Genomic DNA, 26,185 nt, shown 5'->3' with positions numbered 1-26,185 from the left:
TATCGTGGTTTAACGGTCAGTCCTATTACTGTACAATTTTACATAAATCATCTTTCATCGTCATCACGACCGATTACGTCCCCACTGCTGAGGCACGGGTTTCCTTCCAATGAAGGAAGGGTTTGACCTAGTCCACCACGCTGGCTAAGTGCGGGTTGGTGCAAGCAAGCTTGTGCTGAGAGAGTTGTCGGGTAAGTGGGCAACCCGACTGTCAGATGTTTTCAAGCCACCCGAAGGCCTCTGACTAGGCTTAACGACTGCTGCCGAAGCAGCAACCGGGACCCAACGTCTTAACTTGCCGGCCGAAGCACGGAAGCGTCCAGAAAAGAACCAATACTTGAAATCGGTGACCCATCCAATGGCTGACCGTGCCAGTTGGTCCTCAGTGATCAGTTACGATCACTGAAGTCCGCTCGACTACGGATGCTTCAATAAATTATCTTCAATCATAGGTAAATATAAATGAGATTTTATTTTCTACCATTTCTTCTATAACTTCATACACGGATATACCTGCTTAATACACGGTTGGCAAAGTTTCTGATTGATGGTTCTTGTCTTTCTGCTCTTTAAAATAATCTTTTCGCTGACGTCTGAAAAAAAAACAATAAAAAAACATTGGAAGATCGCAATCAAGAATTTAAAGAGCGTTAATTTAAAGTCCACACTATTCATGAACATATTATACCTAAGTAGGTAACTTCCCCAGCCGAGATCCGAACCGAGTACTTATGTAGTTTTTTTAGATTAGGTAAAATTAGGATTAAATTTAGTACCTTGTAAATCCTTCAGCTTCTTCCAAAGTAGCTGGCAAGGGATATCCCCTCGTATCCGGTAGCGGCACAACCAGCAGTATCTGTGCCAGTGACATACAAGCCAACACAATCAAGGTGAGGTTTTCCATTATTTCATCCAGGCCGACGAACAATGGAGCTATCATGGAGCCCACTCGAGCGAATATTGACACACCGCCGACTCCCACGTTGCGCCCTATTGTTGGATACAGTTCTGCGGTAAACAGGTACAAAGCTGGGATGGAACCCTGTGGAAATGAGGATTAATAAGTCAAACACTTGGGCTTGCATAGGTAGGTTTTTAGTAGCTATGTACTGCGGATCTCTAACTGGGAAGGAACGTCAAGTTAAGCAGGATTTAAGTAGAGGTACGAGTATGTAGGTATGAAAAGGTGTCTGGGGCAGAACTTAACTTACAATTTGAGTACAGAATACTTAATTATAATTATAATATTGGAGATGTTTGGGAAGACTTAAATGAGAAACTGGTCGTTATGATTGTAGTTTTCAGCTTAGGCACCTAATGACCATAAAAATTATTAGTAAGTAGGTACCTACATTGTCACGTGTAAGTATACTTACAGCCATCCCAGCCATGCCAACGCCAGCACACAGTAGCCTCGGCCAGTCGTTAACGTACAAGTTCTTCGGTACCACCAACAATAAAACAAAACACAGACACGTTAACAACTGAAATCCACCAATCGTGGCCTTTCTACCGAGTTTGGCCAGGACGTATATGCTGATGATGGCTCCTGGAGTTGATATGACCCCGCTGGTGGCTACTGTCAGGAATATATTGTCTCCTAATGCCCCGAGGTATTGCGCGAACGTGTAATAAGCTATGCCTGTAACTAGCCTGGAACAAGAGACAAAGGTAAGTACAACACTCAGGGACGTGCTGAAAAACAGCGCTGTCACAAACTGTCACACAACTGTTTACGGCAGCACATGCTGAGCATGGCACCTTTTGCCGAAAGTTTAAGACGTTTTTTGTTTTTTTATATAAATAATTATGTATAGTATTAGTACTAGTGTTTCTTTCCGCATGTTTGCAAATGTTACGGCAATAAATATTTTTTCTTTCTTTCTTTTAGTAAGTACCTACAGGATAAGAAAAGTAGACAAAAAATAATAGTAGCAAGTTATTTCTAAGTGACGGTATTTAAAACGTGTTCTTATAAAGAAGCAATGTGAATATGGCGGCTTCATCTTAACAGTATAGTATAGTAGGTAAATAATGTAAAAACCGCAATTTTTCTATTGTTTCGTTTTCTGCACGCATTATTATAAACATGACGTATAATTACTTATACTTAACTATATTTATGTTACCAGTTCAAGGAGAGTAAAAATGTTTTTCTTCTCATATTTGGAGACTTGAGAAACGCAGTGAAACGAGGTTGATCCGTAGCCGGAGCTTTCTGCTGCAGCAGTAAGTTCACATCATTAATATTGAACGGTCTTTTATTCTTCTTTGCTGCGTCTCGTAGTACTCCTGTAAAGAGATGGTTATAATGCTAATAAATAGGTACTGAATCATCATTTATTATTATATCCTATTCGATATCCACGGTTGAGTACCTAGTGAATACCTCCCTATTGAGGCACCTATGTACAAATGTAAGGAACCCAAAATACTCCAGAGAATCTTAAAGAGTCCTGGTGGTGGTGTAACGGATAAGGTCTCTGCTCATTTGTGAGGCCGTGGGTTCGAATCCTACCATGTACTTACCAATGTTTTTTTAGAAATACCATAACTTAGTATACAATTATTATTATACCACGTACTCTTACGGTGAAGGAAAACATGGTGAGTAAACCTGTTTAGCCTCATCGCGTAGTGCCTCTAAGTACCTACCTAAGGCTTTTTCTGTCTGTCCCGTAGCCAGCAACCACCTGGGAGATTCTGGTATCCAGAACCAGTACAACACGTATAGAGACGACAGGCACCCCAGACTGAACTCGAGCTTTCGCCAATCCCTCCACCAATACGCCATTCCTGACATTATGGCTGCTCCGAGACCAAATGGCAATTGACATAACACTGGTACAATAGTTCGCCATTTACCACTCACTACCTGAAAAAAATATACATTCAATCGTAGGTAGGTAGTCGTCTATTGCCGTTAGGTAGGTACACGGCTACACATTTAGTAAATTTGCTCTGAAAGCTCTTACGGTATTGCATAAGTACCTAGATAAAATCTAATTCAATTAGATAAGTAAGTTACTAGAGGTAGAAGATATGTGTACCTATCTGCATAATAGGTAACTACTTAGGTACTTATAGATTTTCAACACCCTAGATTGGCAAAGAATACGCAGTAGGCAGTGTATTTATATTATATGTTCTGTCTAGATAGTAGGTACAATAAGTATAATTGAAAAAGCGGTGAAAACTTTCTCACCATCAGCAGCCGATCTAGTAATTGTAGGTAAAATATGCAGGTAGTTACTTCTTTACACAGTTATAAAAATTAAATTGGCAGGCCTCACCTCCATACATAAAACAAAGGCCATGACGGCAATTCCACCTGTCGATAAAGCCAATACAAATCTATTGAGCAGAAATACCCAAAATATCGACAAAGTGCCTGAAGAGAATCCGCAAACACTTTGAATAATAATGGCAGCCATTAGTGGGTGTTTTCGGCCGTATCGATCCGCTAGTGCCCCGAATAATATCCCGCCCAGCAGGATTCCGAGCATCAGCACTATCTGTGAAAGCTGAAAATTGTGAAAGTTATCGTTATAATTTCATAATCACAACTTTTCATAAATACTTAATGAATTACCGTAAGACCACGCAGACTCGAGAGGGTCTTCCAGCATGGTACTCAATGCATGTAAGCTAATAAGCCTATCCCTCTAAGTAGTAGTCAGAACTACTCAGAACAGCTCATGTAAAAAGTATCTGCTTATACCTACCATCTATAACTTAGAGTCTACCCTCTTAGACCCGGACTTGCACATGCACATGCACAATAGTCAAGTCGCACGGTCTATTATGGGCTGTGCGAATTTGCGAAATACAAACTACAAGAACAATGTGCAATGTGCACTCCATTTACTAAACACAAATACTTAATGCATGTCACACGGCTTCTCATTAATGCATAAAAAATAATAGCCCATATGGGACAATGTAATAACGCCATTCCTTAGTTTCTTCACAGCTAGAATGGACAACTTGTAGATATAGATCATAACAGGAAGGATAGTCAAAGCAGGAAGGTACTTACATGGACAAGCCAGCGGTTTGAACACACAAGATCCCAATCTGAGATGATGGTTCGGTTAAAGACAGAGGTGTCGTAATCAAAGCTACGGCAATTAACTTGTGAGGCCGTACCACTTCTGTTTGTTAAACTCTCATTGGAGATAATAGGTGCATCGTAAAAACAGGAGTGGTTGTTGGATTTCTGTAACACATAGATAATATTTAAGTATGTATTTAGTGCAAACTAACGTGATATTAGCAGTATCATGTAGATGAAAAGTTGGAAGTTAGATGGGGAAGATGCATGTAACTATGTATATTATCTATGAGTATGTATAGTTACCGGTAAAAATATTTCTCTCCACTCATGTTCGGTTACGTTTAAAAGCATTTCAGGTTTTCTACACCAAAAATCTTGCGGTGGTGCTAAAAATATGATGTTCATATGGTACCAAGCTACTGGAAGCTTGAGCAGAGCCATTGAAATACTGATAACAAGCTGCCATCTCCCGAAGTCGCCAGCTATTTTGTGAGTTAAATCTTCACCTTTTTGTTTTTCGTCAAACTCATCTGGAATAAATAATACCTACTTAATTAAGTTAGTTTAGTGAGCACCACATATCTAAGATACAAGTACTTAAATTAAAATAGTTCTCTTCTAAATATGAAGTAAGGTTTACACGCTGCAAATGCAACACTACACCTAAACCATTACCATGTTATGTCACCTCATCAATGAACTCTCTTTTCGTTTCCTATAGCTTGTTAAATTATTTGTTTACCGCCATAAATGAATATAATAAGTAAGTCGCTACCTTACCTATACCTTAGGTAAGTATACTTATTAACTACGATTCTAACTTTAACCTATTGGGAAAGTTCTAGGGACCTATACTTACAGTCACGACCGGCACTGATCAAAACGAGTTTACAACGCTGAAGTTTAAACTTTCGCAAATATGTATTTAGGATTGCATTTTGCCTCATAAGTAGGTTCTTCATTTGATAAATACTTAAGTTGTACTTACTTAATTAAAATAAAAAACCGACTTCAAAAAACCACTAAAACGTAAGAAATAATTTAAGGTTCACACAAATTATATGTGACAGTACAAATTTTAATATACCTAAGCAGGAAAGGTTCTTTTTTGATGTTGGTGCGGTGACAAAGTAATCTGAAGAAATATGGCACCAACTTCAAAAAAGAACAGTTCCTGCTTAGGTATATTTGTACTGTCACATATAATTTGTGTAAACCTTAAATTATTTCTTACATTTTAGTGGTTTTTTGAAGTCGGTTTTTAATTTTTTTTAAATTATTATTTTATTTTATAGTTTTTAGTTTATTTGCAATAATTTTTAATCAAAAGTAAGATGCAAATGATACCAAAAAGTCCTACTAATCAATACGAATCATTCAAGCCTAAACACGAGGTAGTTGCTATATACCGTTGAGGAGTTCCCTTGACTGCCTTCCGTTTCCATCATCAGATCAGCTCAAGGTCACCATCATATTTTTTTGTTATAAAAACTATATTTGGGCAGTTCTTCTTTTTAACCTACATAACTTAGTCTCCATCAGTTGTGAAGAAAAAATCATGAGTTTTTCAAATATTTATTTATTTATTTATATTTCAGCGTGCATTGTACTAAAAACACAACGGCTGTGCACGTTTACAAAAATATAAATTTATATTTTTGTATTTAAAATTACGTTACAGAGTGGTAAATCCGCATGACAGAGGTGTATTTCATACGAATCTTGGCTGTCTCCCGCCACTTCATCCTGCGCATATTCGATAATGTTACAAAAAATATATATGACGACATAAAATATAAAAATTTATTTAAACTCCAGAAGATATTACCTATTTAGTAAAACAAAATATATATTTTTAAATGATTTCAGAAATATTTTTAAAAAATGTTGAAAATTTGTCTCTTACTACCTAATGTTTTAGTAGTTACATTCTGTCACGTAGGTTGCCATTTAAAATATTTGTTTGAGCCACTCGTCCTTATTGCCATCGATCAGAGTTAAGGTCTCCTTTTCCCCTTGGTAAGATTTCCCCTTTGAGATCCAGACACCGCGTATCGGCCACCCGCAAAGTGTGACAGGAGGTGCGTGTGTTTATTCGGCGACAGCTTCGTCACGTAGGTAATTGTTAAAATAAAATACAATTAAATTATTATTTTGTTATTTACTCATTGGTAATAACAATTACTTTGCAATCAACATGTGAATATTACACTTCATGTAACTGTTTAAATGCTAATCGACTTTGCAACACATTTTACCCCTCTGTCACACGACAAATCTGTCACATTCTTACGAAACACTCCAACCTGAGGAAATTTATCAAAGAAAAATTGAAGAGAAACTACACGTTTTGGTTAAAGTAAGAAGCAAAAGGAACGTCCAATACACTTGCGCTGCATTAATAAAAAGTTTCGTTTGTGAAAAAGGTAATTTCGTGCTATTGTTCTCAAGAACAGACGATGAATGTGGTAGACTGTTTAATATGGTGGAGAATGATTTATCGGATGTTTGATGATAACATTAAAGTCCTTCCAGCTTCTAAGGCAATTAAAAAAGGAAAGAGTATTTTTTTCAAGTTCTAAGAGCCACTGCTGTATTTTCGAAATATGGCTGGTTAAAACTTTAACAAATTACGTAATTTTCCATTAAGTTACTTAAATTTTAGGTTGCCGAAAATATTATTTGTGCAGATAAACACTATTTTATGTAGTTGGAACAAATTTGTCCTTTAAGTTCCTGAAATACGGATATTTCACTCTCCAGAGGTTCTCAAGTGTGATTTCATTAGTTATACTAACAATAAAGATATATCCAGTAATTTTTTTGACTAACTTGAAACCATAATGATTTATAAGTAAGTTACTAAATTATTATTTTTAAATAAAACTGTTTTATTCCAAAACGCTGCCGCATATTTAATAGAATAACAACTATGTCACATCGTTTACCACTCTGTAACGATTGGTGTCTCCTGGTAGTCAACTTATTTTTGGTCGTTTATATGTTATGTTATAAATAGTGCAACTTTGGAAAAATCATATTAAATTTAGTCATTGATGTTAACGTCTATGCTGTTAATTTTTGACTGTAATTAGTAGCAAAAAAATATTTATAGCAAAAACAAGCTTCATTTTAGCTGAAATTGTGACAGAGTGGTAATAACTACTTAATAAATATTTTGTTATTACTAAAAATCCATTCCTTCATATGTTTTCTAAAATGGTATTTTGTTTATTAACGTATCAAAAAAGTTTCATTTTAATCGACGAAGACTATTTCGATAAAAAAAATAAAAGATTCTGTGACGAAGGTGTAATTTTCTTTGCCTTATCCACGTATTATGTTCTGAAAATCTTGAAAAAATACTTAAACTTCGCGGCCGACTACCTTTTTCGATAGAATAGAAATGTAGCTATCATAAAAATTATTAGAGTTCACCAAAAAGCTAAAGTATTTTTTTTCAAATTCGGGATAATTTTTTATCCATTATGTAGGTTAAAAAGAAGAACTGCCCATTTACGTTCTTAATTTCATTACAATCGGTTAATATGTGTCCAAAATGGAAATTCATACCCTGTTTTTACCCCTTTACCCACCCTTAGGGGTGAGATAAAATTCTGAAAAAAAATGGGACCACCTGGGAGCTCAACCCAATACAACAAAAAAAGAATTTTCAAAATCGGTTCATAAACGGCAAAGTAATCGGTGAACATACATAAAAATAAAAAATAAAATCCCGACGAATTGAGAACCTCCTCCTTTTTTTGAAGTCGGTTAAAAATAAATAAAAAAATGACTGAATATATTATAAAGGCAGTATAACTTACTTATTTAAAGTGGCTTGGCTATAAGTAAGCTTTCCATTGCGATTTCCTTTTTTCTAAAGTAAAGTTCTAACCTAGACACCTGTATATTCCTAATCCCGACTCCCGATCATCCCAGTAGAAACCATGAACAAGCTCGCTGGACCGACCATCTGAGAGTCGTCGTCAGGTCGCCGATATCGATAGTGTGTGCATGAGGATGAGGAAGGCTGATAGACCTATGTGCAATGCTGTAAACGACTACGTAGCTACAGTTTGATAATGTTGTCAGGTCATATTTTGTTACTAATAGCTTATCTGCTAATCTTTCCAGTAAGTTTTTAGTAAGTAATTAGGGTTAAGGCATATAAAGTCTCAGTAAAAGTACCTAACTTATTAGGTTAGGTATGTATACCTAACTATAATTACCTAATAAGTTAGGTACTTTTACTGAGACTTTATATGCCTTAACCCTAATTACACCTACAATAATGTATTGGATGATTATTAATACCAACCTTCAGATTCCATCACTAACACTAAAACTAAATCGAAAACAAAGTTAATGCGGAAAAACAGCTAGATAATCTTGCACTTTCTATAGCGAGGCCCGCCGGAGCAAGACTGCTTAGGCCCAAGATGCAGGCAATGCAACTGAACCGGTATCTAGGTAGCTGGTGCAATTCCAGAAAGAGAGAGTTCAATATTAGAGTGATATAATTATGTTTAAGTAAGTACTTAGTACTTAGGTATATACCGAAGCCAGCAAGAAAATTCTGGGTTCACATGCATAATATTGAGGCCTCATTTACGCATTTAGAACCTAAACCTAATACTAACCTAGTTACTTATAATTTTGATTATGTACTTACTTACTTAATTACTTTGGTAGTTACCTATAAGTATAACACTACTTAAGTCCTAGGTGGTAATAATGGTAAAGTACCTACCTATTTCAGTTTCTTTAATTAATCTACCCTATCTATCGTACCGAAAAAAAAAATTGTTATTTAAGGAGTTAGGTACTTTCCTAACTAGAATGGAAACTTAACAATGATTGAGCTTACTAACTCTAGCTTGCTATCCTAGCTTAAAATACTCTCCTCGTGTAGCCCGGGCATACCTAAGTCGGTAAACCAGTCCAAAAGTAGGTTCATGATTCTGGACGATAAGTACGTCATAATCGACACGACGATGCCGGCATAAAGTACCGTACTGCTTGACAACGATGATTTTGATACATTGAGGAAAGGACGAGGCTCATTATTGTGATGTTACTATGCCCTCCGGCCTCCCTACAGGGCACTATGTTACGGACAATGTATAAATAGTTAATATACTTACAGAAAAGGAAAGTAAAGTATACAATATAAAGAACAATGTAAAACTTACGTAGGTAGTTAGTTGCAATAAATATAATAAGTAGTACTTATTATATGTGTGTGTACAAATGAACAATAAACGCTTACTCTATGACACATGACAAATAACAAATAAAATTTTGTAAATATTTACAAAAACGTATATTTATCGTCTCAGAGTGCAAGAAACCAAATTTAAAGTGCCCAGTTGTAATCCTCAAAAAATAAAATCCATAATAGAGCCGATTTTTCGAAAGTGAAAACACTAGGAGTGCACCGAGTGGCTAGTGGCTAGTGTGGTAGTGTGAGACCCGCGGCTGATCGAAGACTCGTGATCCTCACCTTCGTTATTACGACCTAAGGCACAGCGACACATTTGTTCCTTGAAACATTACAAATATACTTTCCAGTGATAAAAATGTCCAAATCACATCACGGCCGTAAAGTGATGAGTGATATAAGACGATCTCATAATTATAATATATCATCATTATCACCTTAGAACTGCTGATAATGCTGATCCTTATAATATGTACTTACTAGGATATAACTATTTTAGTCCATAGAGATATAATATACTTAGATATAATTATTAGTCTTTTTTAAGGGCCTGTTTTCTAAATTATTTATTGGATGAATTTATGTAAATGTATGATTTATTTAAATAAGAGGTTTCATATTTACTTGATGACGAATTAATTTGCAATGACCCAACCAACATCCACTTGTCCCCATTGCCCAGGATCTTCTCGGCAATTTGTGGTGCCCCGTGGCTTGAATGTCCACATAGGCCGTATACATAAAAATGATCTTGCACATTCTCAGCCAGCGGCAGCGGTTCCTGCTGCTACGAACCTTAACCCACCCCGCAATGCTCAGGTCACTTCAAATTTTGATCTCTTGGCTTCTATGAGGAGAAATATCCGGGTGCTGAAACACATACCTAAAGGTGCAAGGTGTATGGCAGCTGGAAAGTTGTCTCATCTTATTGACCTTTGTGTTGAAAGTAACGGCAGACAGGAGTGGTATGATCTGTTAACCTTTCCTTATTCAGCCTTGAGGGTTCCCAGTAGTGTCGATCAGCGATCTCTTACAGCTAAAGTTAAGGACAATGTTAACGGCTCTGCTGAACCGATAGTTGACGACAGTTTTTTGACACACAGACAGGGTTCAATTTACAGGGCAATTGAAGCGAAAGTCTATGATGGGGATTTACGTGGGGCAGTCAGATTGTTAACCTCCGATAGCTCTCTGGCTCCCAGGACTCCTGAAACTATAACTGCATTAAAAGAAAAACACCCGACACCTTCGCGCCCCTTATCTTTTCCGCCTGAGCCAAATATTTCTTCACCCTTCTTATCCGTCACTGTTTCTGATGTTGCTGATGCTGTTGACTCCTTTTACAGTGGGTCAGCTGCTGGCTTAGATGGCTTGCGTCCACAGCACTTGAAGGAGCTGATCTCGGTGTCCGCAGGTGATAATGGGCACAAATTGTTAGAATCTCTAACTAGGCTCTGCAACTTTCTACTGAAGGGAATGCTAAACCTGGAAGTTTGTCCATACTTGTATGGAGCCTCATTGTGCGCTCTTTCAAAATCAGATGGAGGAATAAGGCCGATTGCAGTAGGATCGGTTTTTCGCCGGTTGGTTGCTAAGGTTGGAGGTCGAGCAGTTAAATCGGAGATGTCTGTATTTCTACAACCTCATCAACTTGGGTATGGCACTGCTTTGGGATGTGAGGCAGCAATTCACGCCACTCGTAGCTTCGCCATGACAGGTTGTGAAAATGCATCTAATGACATTATTCTTAAGGTTGACTTGAAAAACGCATTCAACAGCATTGAACGAGATGGAATGCTATCAAAAATACAGGAGCACATTCCAACTCTCTATCCATTTCTGAGCCAGTGTTACTCGTTGCCCAGCCAGCTGTTCTATGACTCTGAGTCCATATCGTCACAGGTTGGGGCGCAACAAGGGGACCCATTAGGACCACTAATCTTTAGCTTAGCCATTAATGACGTCGTTAAATCGTTAGCTTCCCCATTGAATGTGTGGTATTTGGATGACGGGACAATTGGTGGAAACATCGATACGGTGGAAAAAGACATGAAAGCTATTATAGACATGTTTAAGGAAATGGGTCTTGAATTAAATAGTAACAAATGTGAACTTTTCTGTTGCAGCCCGAATATCCCCAACTTGTCCACCATAACAAATCTAATCCCAGGAATGAAACTGTTGGATAAGGCAAACTTTACTGTCTTGGGAGCCCCTATTTTTCCTGAAGGTGTTCCACCACTACTTGATGGCAAAAGGGAGGGAATCAACAAGACAGTGAGTGGATTGAAGCAGTTACCGGCCCATGTTGCGCTTACAATCTTTCGCTGCTGTTTGTCTATGCCGAAGCTGACATATGCTCTGAGGACTTCTCCAGTTTGGTTGTTCCCAGCAAACATAGCTAATATTGATAACTGTATCAAAAATGTCCTGGAGCAAGTCCTTAACATCAAATTGGAGGGGGATCAGTGGCGACAAGCAGCATTACCGATCAGACACGGTGGTCTGGGCATAAGACGAGTCAAAGAGACCGGTCTCTCGGCTTTCCTATCCTCGGCGCACGGCGTAGTGGATCTTGTCACTCGGATCTTATCGATTAATGGTGACGGATTCCGCTTGCCTTTTGTTACTGAGGCTTTAGAGGGCTGGGAAGCTCAATGTCCTGGAAAAGAATTGCCTGATCACCTTGATGTCCAGAAAGCCTGGGATGATGTTCTGTGCAAATCTGTTTTGGACAAAATTATGGAGAGCAGTATAGGTGTAGATTTGGCGAGAGTGAGGGCTTCATCAAAACCTGAATCGGGCTCTTGGCTTCACGCGTTGCCGTCTCCTCAAATGGGCACCCTCTTGGACGATGACTCGTTGAGAATAGCAGTAGCATTAAGGCTCGGCTGCGACATATGTGAGCAGCATCATTGTATTTGCGGTGCACTGGTAGACTCAAGGGGTCATCATGGTCTAAGTTGTCCCAAGTGCGCTGGTAGATTTCCAAGACATCATGCGCTAAATGACTTGATTAAGAGGGCAATGGTCATGGCGAATATCCCGTGCGTCCTGGAACCACCAGGTTTGAGTCGCACTGATGGGAAGCGTCCGGATGGACTAACGCTGGTCCCCTGGGAGCGTGGCAGAAGCTTGTTGTGGGATGCCACATGTGTTAGCACGTTTGCAGCTTCACATTTAGCAGGAACGGCAAGAGTAGCGGGCTCGGCGGCTGAGAATGCCGCTAGACTAAAGCACCAAAAGTATACGGATTTAAAAAACCGTTACTTGTTTGTCCCTGTAGCAGTGGAGACCAGCGGAGTTTGGGGTGGCGAAGCTAAAGCCCTCATAAGGGATCTAGGCCGCCGTATTGCCTCGCGAGGACATGATCGTCGCTCCGGGTCGTACTTGGCTCAAAGGCTCTCTCTTGCTATTCAAAGAGGTAACGCTGCAAGCATTATGGGTACTTTTGGGCCAGGTATGACTCGTGGCGGATTATTAGATTAATTTAATTTTACTTTTTACTTTGACGAAGCATGTTACGCTGACGATGACGATGTTCTACACAGAATGACGAAGATTGTTAATACAGAATTTTAGTAAATTTACTTATAGATAAAATTAGTTTAATAGTTGCGAGCCGTCTTTGAAACGGTCTATGAATAAAACCTCATAATTTGCATAAATAACTAGAATAAATAAACGATAAGATAAATATTATATTAGAAAAAAAATAAGTAGTACTTACTTACAATACAATACAATATAGGTAAGTACTTAACTTTATTGTAAAAACACACAGACACAACATATATTAAATAACAAAAAAGGAGTAAGGACAACAGGCGGCCTTATCGCTAAAAGCGATCTCTTCCGGGCAACCTTTGGGTGAATGAAATAAATATGGAGAAAAAGAGGAAGGTTTTGATTGTGAGCATTAAATCTCAGAACAAGGATAACTTTGCCAAACCATGTTTTGCAACACAGCATGACAGTATGTTGTTGTCTCTTTTTAACACCTTAAAAACGTATCTAGCTATCCTGCTGTCAAATCTAGGCCCATCCCAAACCAAACCCATAAAAAAATTATCTGTGAATTGACGTCGAATTCTGTGAATAATCGTGTGTTTGCGCTTGACGGGTGCACAGTGGCTTGTGATTGAATAGATTATTTTCTTACATTACTCAATAAATCATGGTAGAATAAACCTGTAGTTGGATTTAAATAGTTTTACCTTTTGTGCTTTATTTAGAGAATACGCTAAGATGCCCCTTGCTAGCTCCTCAGACCCCTGGCGCATGCAAAATGTCGGGGACAATGTGGTGAGTAATGTGTATCTTCTTGTTTGCGTAGTTATTTACAAATCACGGATTTTCCTGATGTGATTACTCATTCATTCATGTTGAATCTATCAGTGTGTCTGTCGGCTCAAAGCTAGCCGTTACTCCCGCGCTATAACTTACATTTCAAGTTTGAAAAACCTGATCGAATTAAACCAATTATCTCATTACCATTGATTTCGATCCTTGAGGTATTCATAGATGCAATCTATAAATAGCTGCTATGGAGTAGTTTTCCGCTATGTTTTATGTGATTTACTTAATTACCCGTTTTAGCAAAGGGCAGTTCCTACATTACAAACAACAAACAGCCTTCCAATGGTTGTGGAGAACTCGGGGGAGTCCCGGCAGGCCTCGACGGCGGACAGCCACGAGTCCACCGCCCCCAGCCTCGACTCCTCCATCGACCTCAGCGTAGAACACGAAGTGGAAATACAAGATGTCATCAAAGAAGGCCATGACAAAGCAGATCCGTCTCAGTTTGAGCTGCTGAAGGTTCTAGGTGAAGGTTCCTTTGGAAAAGTGTTTTTGGTGCGCAAAGTGTCAGGACCTGACACAGGAACTTTGTATGCAATGAAGGTTAGTGCAGATTACTTACTTTTTGCATGTGTGCCTGCATAATACCCGTGGTAGTAATTACATATTTAAGGAATACTATGTACCACTGCATGAAAGAATGCCACAAACTAAATAATTATCTATGTATCTTATTATTTCCTACAGGTACTTAAAAAAGCGACTCTTAAAGTAAGAGACAGAGAAAGGACAAAAATGGAGCGTAATATTCTTGTTGAGATGGGCCACCCTTTCATAGTCAAGCTACACTATGCATTTCAAACAGCGGGCAAACTGTATTTGATACTGGACTTCTTACGTGGTGGAGATTTATTTTCACGACTTAGTAAAGAGGTAAATGTTATTTTTTTATTGTGCATAATGATTGTTGTATGTTAGTATGCATTCTTTATTTTAACGTAAAGCTAATGAAATGAAATTCTTATATGAAAACTAAATTATTATTTCATTATTTTGTAACATTAGTATTTAAGTATTGTTTAACATGATAAAGTATAGTTTATACATCATTAAATTTGAAATAGTATGTTATTGATTGTTATTCTCTAGTGGATATTCTTGTTTCAGGTAATGTTCACAGAGGAAGATGTTAAGTTTTATTTGGCTGAATTAGCCTTAGCATTAGAACATGTGCACCAACTAGGCATCATATATCGGGATCTTAAACCAGAGAACATTTTGTTGGATGCGGATGGTCACATAGCACTTACAGACTTTGGTCTCTCAAAATTGCCAGCCGACAGTGATAAAACCTACAGCTTTTGTGGAACTGTGGAATACATGGCACCAGAAGTTGTTAACAGAAAAGGACACACATTTGCTGCAGATTGGTGGTCATTTGGAGTTTTGATGGTAAGTAAAAAGTCACATTACATTTTTTATATTTCTTGTATTATCTTAATTGAAATTGCATCTTGACAATAAGCCCGCCTTTGTATACACTACTTTTAAGTCCCATTTTTGTAACTGTGTTTTCTTAGTATACAATAAAGTGTATATAAATAAAAAAAATAAAAAAATATATTCATAAAAATACTTAGAAAGTTGGCCATCCATGCCCATTGTCAACTCCTTCAGGGCTAACAGGAGTTAACACATGAATTAATATGCCTGTATAAAATAATACTTGTTTTGTCACTTAATTTTATTTTTTATATTTACATATTTTACACTCAACCGATTCAAATGATGAGTGTATTGTTTATCAACTTAAATCTTGTTCTTTTTCAGTTTGAAATGTTAACAGGAAATCTTCCATTTCATGGGGCTACAAGACATGATACCATGACTCAGATCCTAAAAGCTAAGTTAGCAATGCCTTCAAACCTAAGTGAAGAAGCCCAGTCGTTATTGCGCGCGTTATTTAAAAGAACTCCCCAGAACAGGTAAGCAGTTTTCTGATTTAACTATTCATCACAGTCATGGCATCTTTAGAGATTTTTATGCATGATTTTAAATGTGTGCTTTGAGGTGCCTTTGTTCACAGGATATGCCTTAAGATAAGAAATATCTGAGTCATTTGTACTCTTTTCCAACTGTTTAATTAGCTGAATTAGGAAAGAAAGTTTACACTACAATTAGTCACAGTCCGAGTGGTTGCCCATTTAAGGATATTTGGAGCAATTACTAACCATTCAAAAATGGGTTGCCTTGGAAAATATGATACATCCATGTTAGATACCTAACAATGTAATTATTTATAGTTCTGATTTTTATTATTATTACCTACCTACCTATTCTTAAACCCGGATGCCATTCCATATAACTTCCTCATTATACCTACATCTTAACAAACCTCCCATCTCTTTCAGACTCGGCGCAAACTCGATAGAGGACATAAAGAAGCACGAATTCTTCGCTAGCATAGACTGGGAAGCTCTACTCAAGAAGGAGGTGACCCCTCCGTTCCGGCCGGCGGTCTCGCGAGCCGATGATGCCTTCTACTTCGACTCGGAGTTCACCTGCCGGACGCCGCGGGACAGCCCCGGAGTGCCCGCTTCAGCGAACGCCCACGAACTCTTTAGGTGAGAAACTTTTTTCTTTTTTGTCTTACTGGCCAGTGTGGTTGGGGATCGAGCAAAGAGGTTTTGTTTTCTTTTTTGTTAAAGGCCTATTAAGGGAATGAAAGAGGTTAGATCCAATAGGTTTAAGTGTTTTCGATTTCTCGATTTTCATATCAGATTTAACTAACTAGTAGTACAGGCGATAGCAGTTTTCATCAGCTATCGCCTGTACTAATTGCGTTTTGTAAAAATTAAACGGAATTGAAATTTAATCCCTATTCCGCCCACTGAATTTGTTTCGGGTGATTGGTGAAATGTTTGGTTTTGATTAGATTGGTATTATCTCTATTTCATATAACTGTTATCAATCTGTGTACGAGAGTGCTGTTTATTTTAAATATAGTCATGCAGTCAGTAGGTACATTCAAATGGATCTAATTTTTGTCATGTTTTTCATCAAACAGTCTTCACTTCACTTGAGCTTTACTTTCCATAGTATACATATTATATTCTTATTGAAGTGATATATTCTCATGTAAATATCTTGGTTTAATATTTATTATGGCCATATTCCACATCTAGACAAGAACACTGTTAATCTCAAATTATGGTTAGATCTATTTGCGGCATAATGCGATAACTCCGGCACATTACGATATGATTTCCTGCACTCTCGTAATTTTACAATCACAGTCATTTGTAATCTTGACTATGCTGTGTATGTCCCTGATAACTGATTAGATAAGCTGAGAATAACTATGTGGATGTTTACTCTCCTCACAATTTATAGACTTTCCTTCCTGAGGTATTCAAAAATAAACTCTATTTCGAGATGCTATGTTGTACAATTTAATTTGTATTTTATTATTTACTAGCTGTTCCCGCGCGCTTCGCTTCGCCTTTAAAAGTTTTCCCGCGGGAATTCCGGGATAAAAAGTAGCCTATGTTCTTTCCCAGGGTCTAGACCGTATGTATACCAAATTTAATTCAAATCCGTTCAGTAGTTTTGGCGTGAAAGAGTAACAGACAGACAGACAGACAGACAGACAGACAGACACAGTTACTTTCGCATTTATAATATTAGTTAGGATCTATCGTGACCATGCGATTTTCACTCCAAAGCATACTTTTTCCTATACCATTTAAGTTTTAAAGCAGTATTCGTTATCTAAAAACAAACCCTATTATTATAATTTCAGAGGGTTCAGTTTCATAGCTCCTGGCTTGCTGAACAACGACATCGGGGACGAGACGGTAACAAGTAAAAGTACAAACAACTGTACACAGAACAATAAAGCGTCTTCCGAAGACTTCTGGTCCGGCTTCGTCAATAGAACCAAGTTCTTTGATGAATATAGGTGTGTATAATACATTGGGTAATAAAAAACATAGTCAACACTAGCGAAACTAAAATTAATGGCGTTAAAAACATTAGGTGCTCCAAAAAAGACTAAACCGACAATTGTTTCACATAAGAAGTCATGATCTTTACCATGCTACAGCATTTAAACTTCTGCAAGTCTAGGGGGGTCCATATTAGTGTTGACTCTTATCATATCGAGCTACATAATCCACATAATAATATAGAATTACCTAAGCAAATATTTTTTATATCTTTCAGATTAATGGGAGAGCTCGGTACAGGTTCCTTTTCAGTAGTGCGACTTTGTGAGCAGAAGTCTACGAAAATGCAGTATGCAGTGAAAATTATGAAGAAAGTTAACTATGACCCCAGAGAAGAGATTGAAATACTATTGAGGTATTGATTTGATTAGTTACATTTTCATTTATAGAAATGCTCAATCAATCTTTGGACCAAATTAAATAGACTCATATATCTTTGCCCAGTAACTGCACAGTAAATTGGTTAATTTCTAAGTCATATCTACATATACCTACTACACCAGCTTGACGACCTAATGGTGTAGTGGTTAGTGGCCCTGACTGCTAAGCCGAAGGTCCGGGTTCGATTCCCGGCTGGGGCAGATATTTGTTTAAAGACAGATATTTGTACTCGGGTCTTGGGTGTTGGTATTTATATTTAGTATATATCTATCTATCTGTGTATTTGTGTATATATATCAGCTGTCCGAAACCCATAACACAGGTTCTGCCTAGCTTGGGTTCGGATGGCCGTGTGTGAGATGTCCCCACATATTATTATAATATTATTAACCTATTAGAAACTTTCAAAAATTCACTACAACTCCTCACTAACCCACCAGATACAGCCACCACGACCACATAATAACCCTGCGCGGCGTCTACGAAGAGTCGGACCGCATCCTGGCCGTGATGGAGCTGTGTCGCGGCGGCGAGCTGCTCGAGTACATCACGGGCCGCGGCCGCCTGCCTGAGGCCGAGGCGGCGCCGCTGCTGCGCAGTGTACTGCAAGCCGTACACTTCCTGCACCGACACACTGTTGTGCACAGGTCAGTTGTACACAGAGCTATACAGGGTGTTGTGGAGTACATCACCGGCCGCGGCCGCCTGCAGGAGGGCGAGTGTTGCAATAGTGGTATACAGGGAGTGGCAAAATTGGGATTATGAGCCGAAGGGGGAGACATCGTCGTACGATTGTGCAAAGATGAGACATTTTTTTACATTGATAGGAGAGGAAAGTATCCACCTCCACGAAGTGTAAACTGCAAGCTACTGTGCAATAAGATTTAGATATGTTTTATACAATAATAAAAGTTATTATTTTTACAATATGATTAATATAGAAGTTTAGATTACACAATAGAGTCACTAAATTGGTAAATCATCCATAACTAGTTGAGCAATTAAGGCAGTCGTTTAAATATAATTTTATGTTAACCTTTGGAACAGCGGAAGCCTTGTTATTTATGTATTGATAAAATTTTCATTGCAGAGGCATTTTAACTATGAATGATAGAGGTCATCAAAGTTAAAGTTACTATCGTTAAATAATGCTATAATAGTAATGAATACACGAGCAATACATATATGCAGCTGTTCAAAATATTCAAATTTCAAATTCAAATTCAAATCATTTATTTATAAAATAATATTTATACGTCACAACTCACAAATCATAATTACAATCACAAATCATAATCACAAGTTATACTTATTACATTTTATAGATAGGTACATTAGCTAATTAAGTATGTAATATTATTTAGGTAATTACAATTTAATTTTAATGTTAATTTATAATGTAGTTAAAAATACAGTAATTTTACAGATAGGTAGGTACAGGTTGTTATTGCAATTTAGTTGGTAGGCAAGGTTGGGGTCACAGAGGACAACGAGGCAGGGAAGTCAGTGAATTTATAAATAGGCATATTAACCAATATATTTTTAAGTTTTGCGATGAAAACGGTTTCAGATTTTGTTTCTTTTACGTTATCAGGCAGTGCATTGTATACTCTGGGAACGAGAGTGTTAATACATTTATCAGACTTGGCGAGCCTAGTCGCGGGCGCGATCAGCTGGTTACGCCGCCGGGTGTTGACCCGGTGGAAGTCTGCTTTAGTATTAAATTTGTCAAGGTTACGCCTTGCGTATTTTGCAACTTCTAGCGCGTATAGGCACGGTAGTGTTAGAATGTTACAGTTTTTAAATAATTGTTGAGCGGGACAGTCCCATGGTTTGTGAGCAATTATTCGTACGGCACGTTTTTGGAGTCTTAGTATCCTTTCGGAGCACGCCGCATTACCCCAGAGGTCAACACCGTATGATAGAATCGAGTGAAAATATCCGTAGTATGCTTTTTTCATATTTTCATTAGACAAGCTACGAGCCAGACGGGACAGCGCGAAGCACGCGGAGGCGAGGCGGGCGCACGTGACGTCAATGTGAGGCGCCCAGGTGAGGCCGGCGTCGATCACGAAGCCGAGGTACTTCACCTGGTCCACCTGCGGCACCGCCACTCCGTTGCACACCACATTTAGGTCATGTCCCCTAGTCCTTCTCAGTTGGAAATGAACAATGTTCGTTTTTTCTATATTTAGCAGCATTCCATTTGCACTGAACCAGTCATGTATGCAGGCAGTGACTAGGTTTAATTTGTGTTTGAGCAGAACATAGTTCTCAGCAGATACAATCAGGCAACCGTCGTCTGCAAACAAGACATATTCGGCGTGCTCAGATGCCGCTGTTAGGTCATTGACCAAGATTAGGAATAGGTAGTTTCCCATAGTAGAACCCTGCGGCACCGCGCAGTCACCTATGAATTCAAGGTCGGACTTCGAGTTCCGGACGTACGTGCATTGCTTCCGGTCACGTAAAAACACTGCAATTGTGTTGTAGAAGTCATCAGTAATACCATACAATTTAAGTTTCTTTAAAAGAAGTTCGTGGTTAACTAGCTCGAATGCGCGCGACAGGTCACAGAACACGGCGGCGACCTGCCGGCCCGCCTCGTGATGACTCATCACTCGGCACACGACATCACGCGCCGCGTCAACAGTCGACCTGTTTTGCTGATAAGCGTATTGTTGATGATTGAGAAGTTTATTTTTTATGAAATGTTTTATAAGTCTGTCACTTATAAGACGCTCAAATACTTTTGATATTATAGGTATGAGGGATATCGGTCTAAAATACCTAAGCATGTTCATTTCACCCTTTCCCTTGTATATAGGTTGTACTTTTATTTGTTTTAATCATGTAATCATGTAATCATGTCATCTATGTATAATATATGAAGATAATTTGTTTTGTATTGTTAGTAGACGACGTAGAAACTCTGGGAGCGAATTATCAGTATGACGCAAATCAATCATCTGACATGACTCTGTCGTCATCAATTTAAAAATAATATGCTTCGTTTACGACTTGTAAGGTACACGAACAACTGTTTAGTCTTTTATCTACAAGAAACACGTATTAACTAGCTTCTACGGGTTTCGCCTTTACATTATTAACCTATTATGTGTATGTAATCTATTTATATATGAATATATACGTATTATATTAAAAATAGTAAATATAACTTTGTTTAATACAGTAGGCAAAATAAAAGAAATATAAAATTTTCCTGTTAGTTTTTGTTTGATGATAATTTGTTCAAAACATTTCATTAATAAAATTGTAAACATAATGAGGAACGGAACAGAACCTTTACACTTCAGCACGGGCCTGCCTAGTGCCTAGTGAAGTGTGCAGACAACTTACTGCGATCTTATGAGCCTACAAAATTGTATCATTCATTGTGTAATAAATAAAAATAAAATAAATAAAACGTTTCTCGTAGAAATACCTAAAAGTAGTGTATAGCACTAATGTACAATGCATAATAATAGTGAAAGAATTTTTGCAATCGGTGACTGAGCAGTTTCTGAAATCTTCAATACAAAAAAAAGCGATGAGACACGCCCGGTAAATACTTTAGTACTCGTGCAATAAACAGACACTATTATCAGTTTACGAGCACGTAAAACAATCGTATACTGTCCCCTCTGCACATCAGCATCATTGAAGTAGCTAGCTGAACACCTGTAAAACTTATGGATGCAATAAATGAATGATTATTGACCTAGATAAAAAAATCTCATAAATGCCATTCCCATATTTTCACAACCAACCCCTTTTTTTCTCCACAGAGACATTAAACCCTCCAACATCTTGTTCGCGAGCACGGCTCGTCGTCCGGAAGACATCCGCCTCGTGGACTTCGGGCTCGCCAAGCAACTGCGGGCCGAGAACGGACTGCTCATGACGCCGTGCTACACGGCCAACTTTGTAGCGCCTGAGGTGCTCAAGAGAGCGGGCTATGACGCGGCCTGCGATATTTGGAGCTTGGGTATGTTGGTTTTCTTTATGTTATATACATAGCATCTTTATTTTTTTTTAAACTAGCACTCCCATGTCATTTCTTAGCATATTTTCATAAATAATTCAATACCAAATTAGCGACCCTTCCTCTTCTAATCTATCCCCTCCATTGCTTACCTATTCTACGATCACTACACTAGGCTGATTGTATCTTTACCTGGCACATTGCACAATATTTTATCTATCTATCTTCTATTATGTTGACTATAAATAAGTTTTATATTGTTTCAGGTGTCCTGGCGTACATCATGATGTCGGGCAGAACTCCGTTTGCATCTACGGGCGACGACACTCCTGAGGCGATATTAAAACGAATAGAATCTGGAAAGGTACCTACGGAGCTTTTTATACACCAATGCACCTACATTCTAGTAGAGTATAACTATATATAGAGCACTCTTTAACTACTATAGAAAACATTTAAATTCTCCGTACAGGTGGACCTAAACAGCGGCGTCTGGCGCCACGTGTCAGTCGGCGCTCGCGACTGCATCCGGCGCATGTTACAACTGGACCCGGGCGGGAGGCCGCGAGCGCAGGACCTACTGGCCGAGCCCTGGCTCAATGTGGCGAGTAGTGGCGAGCCCTGGCTCAATGTGGAGGGTAGTGCGAGGGTGACGGTGGATGGTGATGTGAAGAGTAGTGCGACCCCGACGGCTGAGCTGAGGCGCGCTGTGGATCTTACGTTTCAGGTTTGTAAGATAAGATAAGATAAATTTATTAAAATTCCATAAAAATCATACAAATTATAATTATAATCATATAACTATTCTAAATATGTTATTTATAGAACTTAAATTAATATAATCAAACCTGAACTAAGGCACGCTATGTACTTTGTATCTCAGGTATGCTTAAAAAGCACATAATGTAAATAAAAATCCAAAAATAATAATAACAGTAAAATTTAGTTAATGTAAGGTTTTTGTAGGTTTGTTTTGGTGCGATAGTACGCATTGTGTGGTGAAAGATGATGATAAATATGCGTATGAATCCGGCCGTCTGCACGTGTTTCATTTTGAAAGAATGACTGAGAATAGACCTGGCTCTAAGCGTAGCGACATCTAAATCATTGGATCGGGTTTCGGTGTTTGTTATTTTTATCTGATAACTGACTTAGAAAGGAGTTGTTTCTTATTTAGACATTATTTTTTATGTATTTGTAATAATTTTTTTGTTTGCAAGATCTGATGACATTGGCGACATTTACAGTGCCACAAACTTATCTGTTCCGGTGAGAGCGAACTAAATTGATCCATATCTCATTACTTACTAATAAATTATATATTGATATAGATTAGATGGGTTTATTAAAACCACAAGAGCGAATTACAACTATTGGCAAACTTAAAATCTTATAGAATGAAGAAATATTAGACATTTATGTGAACTCTCACCGGAACAGATAAGTTTGTGGCACTGTACTACATTGTGATACCTTTTGCCTCAGTCTTTTGCTGACGACTATTTTAATATTCGTGCCGTACTTGATAGTTTTTTTATTTTTATATTCCAGGCGATGACGTCGTCGCCGATGACGCCGCAAGTGCTCGGCCCCGTGACCCAGTCCACGCTCGCGCAGAGACGGATCAAGCCGCAGAGGAGATACCCGCCGACCCAGCTGTAGACCCACACCAAACAGGTATAAGGACTAATATACCAAATCACAAGGAAAGTCTCAATAACATGCAAGGTATCTAAAGGCTTAATACCTACCGACTCAATAAGAGTTTTGGATATGCATTGAAAAAACGTCTTCATATGCACGATGAATTGTAATGTAGGTCGTTATGTAATACCGCGAATGCCCCTTGTTACTTATACACAATACCCCATTGAACCTCTACAAATTAAATTGTGATCAAAAGATTCGTTATTTATAAAAGCAAGAGAGATAAATAAGCCTTCCAAGGATGTAGGATTTGATCGTCGTTTATACGCGTTTTAAGATAGTTTTATGGTGAAAGGTTAAAGTAAGATATAATTTTAAACAATCGCCAATATTACGAACGTATAGTTTTACTTTTTTAAAGTAAAATTTAAAATGTGTATGTGAGTTGCAATGTTGATGAATTTAAATATTCATTAAGTAGTAAACAACGAGTGAAGTCCAAAATGTAATGATTAATTTTAATTTATAACCGTGTCATTTATGTTATATTTGATCATCATAATAATGCCTTCAATGCTTAGAAATATTTTATATGCATTAGTCCATTCATCTTTCGAAAGTACTAACTGTTTTAATTATACGATTTTATTAATTATACATAGTTTTCAGCTATGTTGAAACCGTTTGTTTTTCTTATTATAAATCAAATGCTACTTATTTTCTATAAAATATTATTTTTATAGCTAACATTCCATAACTTCTTATCCGATTTGATAATATATTGCTAGAAATATAATGGAAGATGTTATGTGAAAGTGGTTATCCCTCCGGAAATGATTTAAGCACGCGTAGCCCACCTATTGAACTTCTATCTGTGCCATTAAAGCTAAAATAATAAACTAGTGTTAATCTTACTTAAATTTTCTTAAAATTTTCGATGTACAAATTGTGCAATAATAATTTTAATATCTAACAAATCTTGTATGTACCTACCCCAAACCTATATTTTAGTAGATCCTATTTATTTTTTATAAACAAATCTTTACAATTATAAATCACCCATATTTTGGTGTAATAAATATGTTGTGTTACTTTAAAAAAAAGTGTTGAGATTATATTTTTATACAATCATAACAAATTGTCTAATAGTTAATTGTTATAGTGAATTATGACTAAACACATTATTATAACAATTGAAAAATATGGGAACTAACTATGGTAAATAATATATTTGTTACTTAAAAATCACCCCGTAGGACTCGAATGTGTATAACGCATTTTAAATATCTTCTCCTTAGTACTTTAATTATATAGGGCCAGTATTGAAGTCAATGAAAAAATCATATCCATTTTAGTTTGGTAGTAAAACAAACTTATACATATTTATACCGCATACCTAGTATAATATTTCATATCAAGTTGGCCTAACTTGCTCATATTGCATAATATATTCTTCAAAGTCATTAGTAGCATTCCTTTGTTTTAATTTGAACTCATAGTTACTGTTGATAGATTATGTCGTAGATCTAACTGTAGGTATTGAAAGTAGGTATAACATAGTTGCATATTATATATCTACCTACATATACAAATTGGAAGACGAACGATGAAAATTAATAAGTATTATTGTTTATTTCTAAATAAGTAGTGTTTAGTTTTAGACTCCTTCGCCTTATTCACAAGCGTTTAATTTAATAATATTATAAAATGATCTCTAATCCGTAATTTGGTGCGAATGCATTTGTATCGTTAATGCTTCCGTCGATGCATTTTAAAATTGATAAGTAAAATGTGTATTATTATCATTTGTTTTTCTTCTTAATACATTACGTTATACACTAGTCATAGATACTATTATTCTAGATAACCATCGAGTTTCACAGTAGTGGTTACATTTTATAGGGGGTAATATCTTAATACGTATGTGTATCAATTTAAGCTGTTTTGGCGCAGCATTGCAAGAAATACACCAATCTGATACACACGGCTACTAGTAATAATTACTAATATTTTTAAATAAGTAGCTAAGGATAAATGCAAATTACAGAATTGCCAAAGAGATTCGTTAGTCACACTGTCATATATGAACACCATTACCTAGTAGGGCTAAAATTAGGTATACTCCAACAATAAATTAAAACCACAATTTTGGATTGTTATTCACTTAAAAAGTTATTCAACCGTTTTATAAAAAATAATGTGGAATTTTAGATCATAATGCTTTATGATCTATATAGTTTTTTGCTAGTGAGTCCGCATTATGCCTGTGTATATTATAATGAAGATTTTATGGAAAGGTATGACGAGTAGATGAAATAAAGTGTAACTTCGATTGCTAAATTACATACGCGACGTTTTTGTACGCACAAGCTTATTATTTAGCTTTTTCAAAAACAGCTATAAAGTGACTAAGTTGTGTAACCCTTTAGATTTATATACGCATCGGCCTGCCAGCCTAAGTACCTACACCAAGTAGATTCATTCATTTCATAAAAATGTAATACCTGTAATTTTATGTAAAGGCATTTTAAGGCCAGTAGCCAGGCCATAAGCATAATTGGATTTATAGTGAGATGTAACTTTTA

At 37.3% G+C, this 26,185-nt stretch overlaps 2 protein-coding genes across 3 annotated transcripts; one reads left to right on the top strand and one right to left on the bottom strand.

The window, feature by feature from the left end:
• Positions 1-398: 398 nt before the first annotated feature.
• LOC105386707 (organic cation transporter protein) lies at positions 399-4,618 on the bottom strand. The gene is made up of 8 exons (XM_048629640.1): positions 4,361-4,618; positions 4,040-4,219; positions 3,294-3,524; positions 2,656-2,875; positions 2,130-2,292; positions 1,377-1,653; positions 777-1,042; positions 399-593 (listed from the first exon to the last, which is right to left on the bottom strand). The coding sequence occupies exons 1-8, from the start codon at positions 4,496-4,498 to the stop codon at positions 518-520; spliced, it is 1,551 nt and encodes a 516-aa protein (XP_048485597.1). The 5' UTR covers positions 4,499-4,618; the 3' UTR covers positions 399-517.
• An 8,757-nt stretch (positions 4,619-13,375) lies between these two features.
• On the top strand, positions 13,376-24,682 carry LOC105386708 (ribosomal protein S6 kinase 2 beta). Of its 2 annotated transcripts, none has more exons than XM_011557322.3 (13): positions 13,376-13,586; positions 13,881-14,183; positions 14,328-14,513; positions 14,748-15,032; positions 15,411-15,565; positions 15,992-16,204; positions 17,383-17,541; positions 17,805-17,942; positions 18,409-18,615; positions 21,757-21,956; positions 22,220-22,317; positions 22,426-22,680; positions 23,505-24,682. In XM_011557322.3, exons 1-13 carry the CDS (start codon positions 13,530-13,532, stop codon positions 23,613-23,615), a joined length of 2,367 nt encoding a protein of 788 aa, XP_011555624.3. In that variant the 5' UTR covers positions 13,376-13,529; the 3' UTR covers positions 23,616-24,682. The 2 variants fall into 2 exon arrangements, with proteins under 2 accessions (XP_011555624.3, XP_048485594.1); XM_048629637.1 differs by lacking the exon at positions 13,376-13,586 and adding an exon at positions 13,631-13,795.
• The last annotated feature ends 1,503 nt before the right edge of the window (positions 24,683-26,185 follow it).

Source organism: Plutella xylostella, chromosome 23 (genome assembly GCF_932276165.1).
Source record: "Plutella xylostella chromosome 23, ilPluXylo3.1, whole genome shotgun sequence".
Classification (NCBI taxonomy): Eukaryota; Metazoa; Arthropoda; class Insecta; order Lepidoptera; family Plutellidae; genus Plutella; species Plutella xylostella.
This window is presented reverse-complemented; position numbering and strand designations above follow the sequence as displayed.